The following is a 10,238-nucleotide window of genomic DNA, read 5'->3' on the forward strand; positions in this document are numbered from 1 at the left end:
ATCTAGTCCTTCTATCCTGGAGTCTATCTTTCTCTAAAACTATCCTTCTGCTTTCTATGAGTAAGATTAGAAGCCAGTGAAGAATTCGAACATAAGAAATGGCTCCCCCTCAAATACCATTCCACGTTACCTAACTACTGCCCCCCTACCCGACCGCCTTCTGAGAACCACGTGGGGAAAACTATTTCCCACCTCCTACCTCGACGGGCGCTGTTAGATGCTGGTCCCTGGAGCATGCGCAGTGACATCTCACCCTCACCCCTCCCCACATCCCCACCGGGCTCCTGCATTAAGCCCGGGGTTCTCAGCCGCAGCCGGGATCGGGCACCCGGGGGCGGGCGGGCATGCTAGGGCCATGGCTGAGGGTGAGGATATGCAGACCTTCACTTCTATCATGGACGCACTGGTCCGCATCAGTGTGAGTTAAGGTGGGGTCGAGGGAAAGGGGAGGGGGAGTATAGGGGTCCGGGGCAGGCCGGGACCTCGAACAGGTGGGGGTCCCGCAAGATGCTGGGATGTAGACGGGGGTTGTCGATGGCAGAAAGGACTGGGAGGATCGGGATGCAGGTATGAGAGGGTAATCCCGGGGGCAGCCCGGAGGTGAATGCCGTGAAGGCGTCCATCTGCTGGGGTGTAAGGAACATGGAGCTGCCTGCATACAGCGGGTGGCTTGGGGTAGCCTCCAGCCGTGCACCGAGGTTGGGGTTGCAGGGCAACGGGGCTATGCTATGAGGAGGGGGCGTGAGTGAGATTGGGTATTTTCCAAGAAAACTGAGAACAGGTCGGGGGCGAGGAAGGAGCCGCCTCACGGTGCGGTTCCCAAATTGGACCCCTTCGCGAGACCCCACCCCACCGCACCCCCACTCAGGGCTGCCTCCGAGCCTGCGGTTGTCATGGCAACCCGTGCCCGGCTCTCCCAGGGGCGGTGCCAACCCTGCTCCCCCCCACCACTTCCTTCCCCCTCCCTCCCTGTCCCTCCCTCCTTTGTGTCAGCTGCGCCCCTGACCGGGATGGCTGCGAAGAGAGGGACCAAGGTGAGGTGTGGGGGTGGGGCATAGCCTGAGGACCCCCGCCACCGAAAAAGGGAGGGGTACTTCCGGTGGGGAGGGGGCAAATAGGCGGCGCGCTCGTTTCTTCCCTACCTTGGGAGGGGTTGCGACAGGCCAGGTTATGCCTGGGATGGGAGCAGGAGAGCCGGGTGGTGGGGGGCAAAATGGTATGGGTTAGGAGGAGCCAGATGGGTTAGTGATGGGCAATGAAGGCGAAGGCGGCTGCAGGCCGGAGCCACCGCAGGAGGACAGACAGGGTGAGCAGGAGGATGGAGAGAGCCTGGTTATAAGAAGTCACGCGGGGGAGGAGGGGAAGGGGGGTGCCAGAGAAGCGGGGGTGGGGGTGGGTGTTGGGGGGGCGCTCTGCACCGAGCTGCAGAATGGGCGGTGTCCTTGAGATATGAGCCGGGGGCAGGCTGCCGGGAGATGGGGGGATGGGGGCAAAGGCCAGGTGAGAGCGGCTGTAGGTCCGGCTGAGACTGGGACAGGCAAGGGGGTGGGGCTTGAGACTGGGGGAGACCTGAGCTCCAGCCATCTCTCCTCCTTAGGTATGTAGCTCTGCAGGAGGGAAGCATGCTGGAGACAGGGAGTTGGAAGGCCTGTGAACCAGGCCAAGGCTGATGCTAGGGGCAAATCCGTAGCTTGTCGGGTCCCTTGTAGTTTTTCTTCCTCATTTCCAAGAACCCTTAGGTCTTTAAATGCAGTTGAGGTGCCGGTTGAGATAGACCCAGGTGTCCAAGCTCTGATCCAACCTCCTGGTCCCTCCACAGACAAGCATGAAGAACATGGAGAAGGAGCTGCTGTGCCCCGTGTGTCAAGAAATGTATAAGCAGCCGCTGGTGCTGCCTTGTACCCACAACGTGTGCCAGGCCTGTGCCCGGGAGGTGCTGGGCCAGCAGGGCTACATAGGCCATGGTGGGGACCCCAGCTCTGAGCCCACTTCTCCTGCCTCCACCCCATCCACCCGAAGCCCTCGCCTCTCCCGCAGAACTCTCCCCAAACCAGACCGCTTGGACCGGCTGCTTAAGTCAGGTGGGGCTGGAACCCATGGGTTTGGGATAGGGATGCTGGGATGTCCATCAGGAAAATGGAAGGGGTCCATCCCTGGCCAGGGACACCTGTCTGTTTTTCAAGGGGTACTGCCCATCCAGGCTCTGCCAAGAGCTGAGCCCTGGCACAATAAAAATTAATTCTTTAACTGAACAGACTTCCCCCACCCTGAGCCAGCTGTAATTTTCACCTCCCTACTTCCCGGCCCATCCACAGGCTTTGGGACATACCCCGGGCGGAAGCGAGGTGCTCTGCATCCCCAGGTGATCATGTTCCCGTGCCCAGCCTGCCAGGGTGATGTGGAGCTGGGGGAGCGGGGCTTGGCAGGGCTTTTCCGGAACCTGACCCTGGAGCGTGTGGTGGAGCGGTACCGCCAGAGTGTGAGTGTGGGCGGCGCCATCCTGTGCCAGCTATGCAAGCCCCCGCCACTAGAGGCCACCAAGGGCTGCACCGAGTGCCGCGCCACCTTCTGCAATGAGTGCTTCAAGCTCTTCCATCCCTGGGGCACCCAGAAGGCCCAGCATGAACCCACCCTGCCCACCCTCTCCTTTCGCCCCAAGGTGAGCCAGCCTTTGCAGGGCCTGGGAAGCGGGGGAGGGCATGGTGGTGCTGGGTGGGACGGCACACCCGGCACTGGGCTTCCAAAAGGAGGTGGCCACAGGGTTGCCATTGCCAAGCTCCTTTCTATAACAATAAAGGCACTAGACAAATCTTTGAACATCTTTGAGCCTCCGTCTCATCTGCTGAATGAGGCTTGTAATATATCTGCCCTGCAATCTCCATACCTGCAGGGTTGATGGTAGGATCCCTGACATAATGTTTGTGAAAGTTATTTATATACACTGAAAAGGTCTATTAGCTATTCATTCATTGAACAAATATTTATCAAGTACCTGTGTGCCTGGTGCTATTCCAGGTGTTGGGGCTGCAGCAGTAAACCAGATAGACACGGCTAATTATTAACCACAGGCTGAGATTATCACCATTGTTGTTATTAACACACGTAAAGGAAGGGAGGAGCAAGGCTAATACCTGGGGGTTGCAGGAAAGGCGCTCCTTGATTGCCAGGGTTTACCACTAGGTGGCAGCATGGAGCACCACATCTGAACTCCCCTCCACCCGCTTGGGGCCAGCCCAGGGGAAGAAGGGCCAGGAACTGCCCTGTGGAAGGTTAGCACCCTTACACGCGCCATTGGCTGACTATTTCCTTGCTGTTTCTGCCCCTAGGGACTAATGTGTCCAGATCACAAAGAAGAGGTGACCCATTACTGCAAGACGTGCCAACGACTGGTGTGCCAGCTCTGCCGCGTGCGGCGCACCCACAGTGGCCACAAAATCACACCCGTGCTCAGTGCCTACCAGGCCCTCAAGGTGAGGACCCTGCCTCATTCCACACCAGGACTTACCCACTCACACCCTCTCATACCTCCTCTGAGCTGCTGGCTTCTTCAGGGCCAGGTGTGATACCCACCTCTTTCCTTCCCCTCAGGACAAGCTGACAAAGAGCCTGACATACATCCTGGGAAACCAGGACACAGTGCAGACCCAGATCTGTGAGCTGGAGGAGACCGTGAGGCACACGGAGGTGAGGGAGGGTGTGGAGGGGGCCCGGGGCCCTGCCCGGCAGTGGGAGCAGGAGGAGGGTGCAGACGGGCACACCCCAGTCACCTGGCTGCAAACTCAGGGAGCCCATGTGGGGTCCGCGGATGTGTCAAGGCTCTGGTTAAACCAGCTTGTCAGAAACGGCAGTGCCCCAGGCCAGGTGGTACCCAAGGCTACAGTGGAGACAGGGTGTCTATCACCCTGGAGAGGGAGAGCTTGAAAAGCCCCAGGGATGGAGCTCAGATGCCCTTAGGCTCAGCTGCCTGCTGAGGATGGCACACATCCTTGGGCCAAGGAGGGTGAGGCGGTGGCTCTGATACCTTTTGCCAGACTGCTTGAATCAGCTGACATGGGGAAGGGCGATGAGGATGGCACAGATGCTGGTGGACGTTAGTGCGGTCCAGTTGGACATTAGTGTAGTCATGGCCTCTTTTCTTTGGGGGAGACCTCAAGGAGTCAGGGGCATGGTGTGGGCCTCCAGGAAGATTAGCACAAATGGTCAGGAGTTGAGCCTCTGTGGGTGTACAGGAGACTGTGGAGCCATGAGCCTGGTCCCATTCGAATGGGTAGGTAGGATTTCCCCAGATCCTTTGTGATCCTAGCCATGGTGTGGTGCCCCAGGAGGCTGGAACAGATGCAGCCTTCAAGAAGGAGGCAGTCAATGTTGCTCTCTGGACAGGTGAGTGGTCAGCAGGCCAAGGAGGAGGTGTCCCAGCTGGTGCGGGGGCTGGGGGCTGTGCTGGAGGAGAAGCGGGCGTCACTGCTTCAAGCCATTGAGGAGTGTCAGCAGGAACGGCTGGCCCGTCTCAGCGCCCAGATCCAGGAGCACCGGAGCCTGCTGGACGGCTCAGGTCTCGTGGGCTACGCTCAGGAGGTTCTTAAGGAAACAGACCAGCCTTGCTTTGTGCAAGCAGCCAAACAACTGCACAACAGGTACTCAGGGGTCATGGCACAGGGTCACAGGCTCCCGCAGGGTAGGGGCATCATGGGTGTAGCCCATGGATCAGGCAGTGTCGCAAGTCCTGCCTGGCGGAGAGCTGAGCCCTGAGGACTTTTCACCAGGCCAAATGGATACCAGCTCTTGCCCAAAGGGACAGGGAAGAGACCCATAGCTGATACCAAGGCTCTAGGGCCAGACACGGCAGAATCAAGGGGAAGGGCGGCGGCCCAGACAGCAGTGCTTGACCCTTGGTAGTATTGGTCGCTCAGTCATGTCTGACTCTTTGTGACACCACAGACTGTAGCCTGCCAGGCTCCTCTGTCCTTGGGATTCTCCAGGCAAGAATACTGGAGTGGATTGTCATTCCCTTCTCCAGAGGATCTTCCCGACCCAGGGATGGAACCCAGGTCTTCTGCATTGCGGGCAGATTCTTTACCGTCTGAGCTACAGGGAAGTCTGACCCTTGCCTGCCCCCATCCCAGGATTTCCCGAGCCACAGAGGCCCTCCAGACATTCCGGCCAGCTGCCAGCTCCTCCTTCCGCCATTGCCAGCTGGATGTGGGGCGTGAGATGAAGCTGCTGACAGAGCTTAATTTCCTGCGAGGTGAGGAGATGGCCAGGCCCCATGTCTAGTTAGAGCCTTCCTTCCTTCTCCCCAGCAGCGGGCCCGGGGGGCAGTGCCCACCGGGGAACGAACTCCCAAGCCTCCCAGCCGGCCTGGCCAGCCGTCCTGCCCACCTAGCCCACCCGGCCACTCCATCCCACCGCGCTCAGCGCTGCTTCTCCCTCTCTTTGTTTGTAGGCTGTGGCCACCGCGGACTCTGCTCCGGAGCACCCCAGGCAAGTCAGCGGCCCTGCCCTGGGGGTCCTGCCCCCTCTGCCAGGTCCCCTGCCCTGCCCTGCCCCTCCCACGCAGCCCGGCTCCCCACCCATGGCTTCCTTCTCTTTCCTGCCCTGACCAGACCACCTCCACCATCCTCTTCCCTGGCCAGTGCCCTTGTCTCTCTGACGCGTTAATCCTTGCCTTCCTGACCTTTGCCCTCCAGGCTTTCCTTCTCTTCCCCTGACCTTGTCCTGGGCCATCATGCTCGGGCTTGCCCTCTGTCCCCATTTTCTGCCTTGCTGCATCTCCTTGCATCTATCTCCCTTGCACTCAGTTTCCTCTCCCTGTTCAGCGCCTTCTTGCCTGGGTGGGCTTCAGTGGCCGTTACCTGTCTTTCCCTGGGGCTCCTCTATATTCATAGACTAAAAAGGGTCATAGAAAGAAAGGACAACATGTGATCTCATACCTTCATTTGACAGAGGAGGAAACTGAGGCCCAGATCGAGGGAGTGGCAGCCCAGGACTGGCATCAGGCCACCTGCCTCTCCCTTTCCCGCGCCCAGGGCCCAGACAGGTGTCTTCCCAGATCCCTCTCACTCGCACTCACCCCCCCGGCTCCCGCTGCTTTCCCTTTTCCCGCCCACCCTCCACACCAGGCCCGTGGCCAGGCCGTGACTGACCCCCGCTGTCTCTTCCAACAGTGCCCGAGGCTCCGGTCATCGACACCCAGCGCACCTTTGCCTACGACCAGATCTTCCTCTGCTGGCGGCTGCCCCCCCACTCACCGCCTGCCTGGCACTACACCATTGAGTTCCGGCGCACCGATGTGCCAGCGCAGCCAGGCCCCACCCGCTGGCAGCGGCGGGAGGAGGTGAGGGGGACCAGCGCCCTGCTGGAGAACCCCGACACGGGCTCTGTGTACGTGCTGCGTGTCCGCGGCTGCAACAAGGCCGGCTACGGCGAGTACAGTGAGGACGTGCACCTGCACACGCCGCCCGCGCCCGGTGAGTGGGCCCTGGGTGCCTGGGACCCGGGCACGGACCGCTGCTGCTGGGTGGGCCCCAGAGAGACGCGCAACGCAGTGGGTCATCCTCACTAGCTCTGGAGCCAGACTGCCTGGGTTCAAATCCCTAGCTCTGCCTCTTGCCAGTTGTGTGGCTTTGGGGGAGTTATTCACCCTCTCTGAACCTGCAGTTCCTCCTCTGTAGGGATAGTAATGACACCTATCCCATAGCCTCGTTGTGAGAATTAAGTGACTTGCTAATGTGTAAAGTCTTAGCCGAGTTTTGGCTGATGGTAAGGGCTCAATAGGGCTTCCTGATGACGCAGACGGTGAAGAATCTGCCTGCAGTGCGGGAGACCTGGGTTCAAAACCTGGGTTGGGCAGATTTCCTGGAGGAGGGCATGGCAACCCACTCCAGTATTCTTACCTGAAGAACTCCATGGTCAGAGGAGCCTGGCAGGCTATAGTCGATGGGGTCACAAAGAGTCGGACACAACTAAGCACAGCACAGCACAAGGGCTCAATAAATGTTGGTCAAGTGACTCTCCAGAAACTAGCGGAGGCTCTGGAGGATAGGCGTAATAGAGGAGGCAGCCAGAGCGAGTCAGCTGGGTCTGGGAGACTGGTTTCCTCCCACTAGTCATCACTAAAACTCTTCCTGGAGAGTTTTAATGCCCACTTGGGATGCCCGTTCTTCTTCCCTTATGCTCCCCATTCCAGTTTTCCAGGCCCTGTTCCCAAGAGCCCCCTGCCAATCCCTTGGCAACTTGTCCCGTGTCCTGAAATCTCCCGGTGTCTCGTGCTGACACCTCGAGGTCCCCAGTGCCGGTGTCTGTCCCTGAAGTCCTTCCTTCTGTCTCAACCCTCCCCTACTCCAGTCCTGCACTTCTTCCTGGATGGCCGCTGGGGCACAAGCCGTGAGCGGCTGGCCATCAGCAAGGACCAGCGAGCGGTGAGGAGTGTCCCAGGGCTGCCCCTGCTGCTGGCTGCCGAGCGGCTGCTGACGGGCTGCCACCTGAGCGTGGACGTGGTCCTGGGCGATGTGGCTGTGACCCAGGGCCGCAGCTACTGGGCCTGCGCCGTGGACCCAGCCTCCTACTTGGTCAAGGTGGGCGTCGGGCTGGAGAGCAAGCTTCAGGAAAGCTTCCAGGGTGCCCCCGATGTGATCAGCCCCAGGTCAGGCCCCTCTGGGAGGTATGGGGTTCGGGGGATCTGGGTGGGGGAGCTGGGAACACGTTGGGGTGACAAGGGGAGCACACGCTTGCTGGGATAGAGCTGGAAGATCAGGAGGAAGTAATGTGAGCCAGGTTGGAGGCACTGTGGTCAGGAGAAATGTGGGCTCAGTGAAAGCATTTTGGAGGTTGATCTTTGGAGTGACTGGGGAAAGGGACAATAGAAAAGGAAGCCATCTCCATGTCCCTCCATCTGTCACTCAGGCTAACACACCATCTCGCCAAGTCTCCATGTCCTTTCTCCCTCACACCCCTTTTGCAGCATCTTTTTACCTCAAAGCTTTTTCTCTCCAGGACTTCCTTCACCCACACCTTTTCTCAGCCTCCTCAAATTCTTCCCTTAAACTTTCCATCTCCATACCCTCTCATCCCCAACATCCTATTTTTCACCACCCACACATGCTCTTCTTCCTCCTCAGCACTCTATCCAATACCCCATTTCTTCAGAAGTGCCTTCTCTTCAGCATCAGTTCCCTCCTAAACCTGTGATCCCCAGCCTGCACCCCTGCAACATCCTTCATCTAAGACACTGACCCGCCTTCATCTCTCTCCCAACATCCCCCTTCCCAGCATGTTTTCTCTGCTCCCCCCTCTCCCCACCGCTAACCCCTCATCCTTCCAAGATTCTCTAACCCTCAAAACCCTCTCCCAGCACAGTATCCCAGCACCATTTTCTTCACCACTTGCCTGCATGGGAAGCACTGCCTTTCTTCAGCGTGCGTGAGCGATACCGTGTCTTTTCTCCCCTTCCCCCAGCCCTCTGGCCAATGTGCTTGCCTTTCCCCATTCTCACCAAACCAAACCCCCAGCCCTATATTATAACCCCTGTCTCTTCAATGTACTTTCTTCTCAATGCCCCCAAATCAGTCCTTGGAACTGCTTGCTCCCGACATTCCATCCTCCCAACATCTCAGCCCTTGGGTACCATCTACCCAACACCCATTCCTGCAGGTACGACCCAGACAGTGGACACGACAGCGGTGCCGAGGATGCCACTGTGGAGGCGTCGCCGCCCTTCGCGTTCCTGACCATCGGCATGGGCAAGATCCTGCTGGGGGCCGGGGCCAGCTCGAACGCAGGGCTGACCGGGAGGGACGGCCCGGCGGCCAGCTGCACGGTGCCCCTGCCGCCCCGCCTGGGCATCTGCCTGGACTACGAGAGGGGGCGCGTTTCCTTCCTGGATGCCGTGTCCTTCCGAGGGCTCCTGGAGTGCCCCCTGGACTGCTCGGGCCCTGTGTGCCCTGCCTTTTGCTTCATCGGGGGTGGCGCAGTACAGCTACAGGAGCCCGTGGGCACCAAGCCCGAGAGGAAGGTCACCATTGGGGGCTTCGCCAAGCTGGACTGACCCTCCCGGGCCTCTGCGGGGCCCTGGCCCCCCACGCCTCCCGAAGCCGGGTTCTCTCTCTGGTCGCTTCTCCCTCCAGCTCTTCTTCCCACGTGGTCCTGTCCCTCCCCTATCTGTGTCTTCCCATGGTCTTTCTTGACCAAGGGACTCTCCTCTGCTCACCTCTCTGGATGTCCCCCATTCTCCCTATTGCCTGTTAATCCGGGTTCCCGCCCCCACCACGTCTCTGCCCCATGCGCTGCCCTTGGCATCTTGCCCGAATCATGGAGGGAGCCCCTGCCCCACCCCTGCCCTGTGCTCCTCCCCAGGCTGGTTGGGAGGGAAGGCACCTGGAACACTGGGCTTGCTCGCCAGCTCTGCCCTCCGCCCTGCAAGCTCCTTGCCCCATCCGTGCTGAACTGCAGCCTTGGGGCGGAGCGGCTTTTTGGCTGGACAGCGCCCTCACTCTTTGGTGAGGGAGAGGGACCCTCTCATCCTGCTTTATTTATTTGGGTCCCTGTACCCCCAGCCGCATGCCTTTTATCCCCCTCTTTGCCCACTTGCATGCTTTAACCTGTCCCGCACCCATGCCAATGTGCCAAGTCTCCCTTGGGGTCCCAGCTGAGGTTGAGTGTCCCCACTGGGTTGCGCCTGGCAAGGCCTCTGGTGCCTGCTGCTGCCCCCCTGCGGTGAGCACTGCTAGGCCTGTGCCAAGCAACAGCTGTTATTTTCATGGTTTATAAACAATAAACTGTGATGCCAGGCCTTCCTGTGATGTCTGCCTTCCCGGAGCCCATTCCTCTTAGCTTCTGTGCTGGATGTGGCAGGCCAAGGGAATGGAGGGTTCCCTGCTATTTCTCAGAGCAGGGGTGCACGGTGGAGCTGGTGCCTGAGGGAAGGAGGTCCTCAAGCCCTGTGCTCCCCAGTTTTCTGCCACACCTGTGCCCAGCCCAGGTCCAAACCGACCGTGGCCGCCAGGGGGCACATCGCTCTGGTGGCTGCTTGCATCAGACGCCCACCCTCCCACCACCACCACCCCCCCATGGGACGTCTGGGTGGAGCCCTGCAGGAATGCGACTTAGGGTGCCGTCCCCTTGCCTGGACCCAAAGAAATCAGGGGCTTCTGGCACAAGGCCTTTCTGTGTTCCCCCATTTCTTGAATTATAGGAAACAGCCTTCATTCAGCCTCCATGACCTTCCCTGAGTTCCAAGGGGC

The 10,238-nt window shown here is 59.5% G+C and overlaps 1 protein-coding gene across 4 annotated transcripts; it reads left to right on the plus strand.

Moving 5' to 3' along the window:
• Window positions 1-233: 233 nt before the first annotated feature.
• TRIM46 (tripartite motif containing 46) lies at window positions 234-9,787 on the plus strand. 4 transcript variants are annotated; one of them, XM_070467454.1, is made up of 10 exons: window positions 236-418; window positions 1,820-2,081; window positions 2,316-2,659; window positions 3,327-3,470; window positions 3,589-3,684; window positions 4,381-4,634; window positions 5,124-5,245; window positions 6,165-6,467; window positions 7,345-7,642; window positions 8,650-9,787. In XM_070467454.1, the coding sequence occupies exons 1-10, from the start codon at window positions 356-358 to the stop codon at window positions 9,041-9,043; spliced, it is 2,280 nt and encodes a 759-aa protein (XP_070323555.1). In that variant the 5' UTR covers window positions 236-355; the 3' UTR covers window positions 9,044-9,787. The 4 variants fall into 4 exon arrangements, with proteins under 4 accessions (XP_070323558.1, XP_070323555.1, XP_070323556.1 ...); XM_070467455.1 differs by lacking the exon at window positions 236-418 and adding an exon at window positions 461-1,034; XM_070467456.1 differs by lacking the exon at window positions 236-418 and adding an exon at window positions 1,153-1,306.
• The last annotated feature ends 451 nt before the right edge of the window (window positions 9,788-10,238 follow it).

Source organism: Odocoileus virginianus, chromosome 5, assembly GCF_023699985.2.
Source record: "Odocoileus virginianus isolate 20LAN1187 ecotype Illinois chromosome 5, Ovbor_1.2, whole genome shotgun sequence".
NCBI lineage: Eukaryota > Metazoa > Chordata > Mammalia > Artiodactyla > Cervidae > Odocoileus > Odocoileus virginianus.

What these genes read in the sequence shown, in the direction of transcription:
- TRIM46 (XM_070467455.1), top strand. Translation starts at nt 894, where the DNA reads ATGGCAACCCGTGCCCGGCTCTCCCAGGGGCGGTGCCAACCCTGCTCC. An exon ending in GGACCGGCTGCTTAAGTCAG is followed by an intron (nt 2,082 to 2,315) that starts GTGGGGCTGGAA and finishes GCCCATCCACAG; the next exon opens with GCTTTGGGACATACCCCGGG. An exon ending in GTGCCTACCAGGCCCTCAAG is followed by an intron (nt 3,471 to 3,588) that starts GTGAGGACCCTG and finishes CCTTCCCCTCAG; the next exon opens with GACAAGCTGACAAAGAGCCT.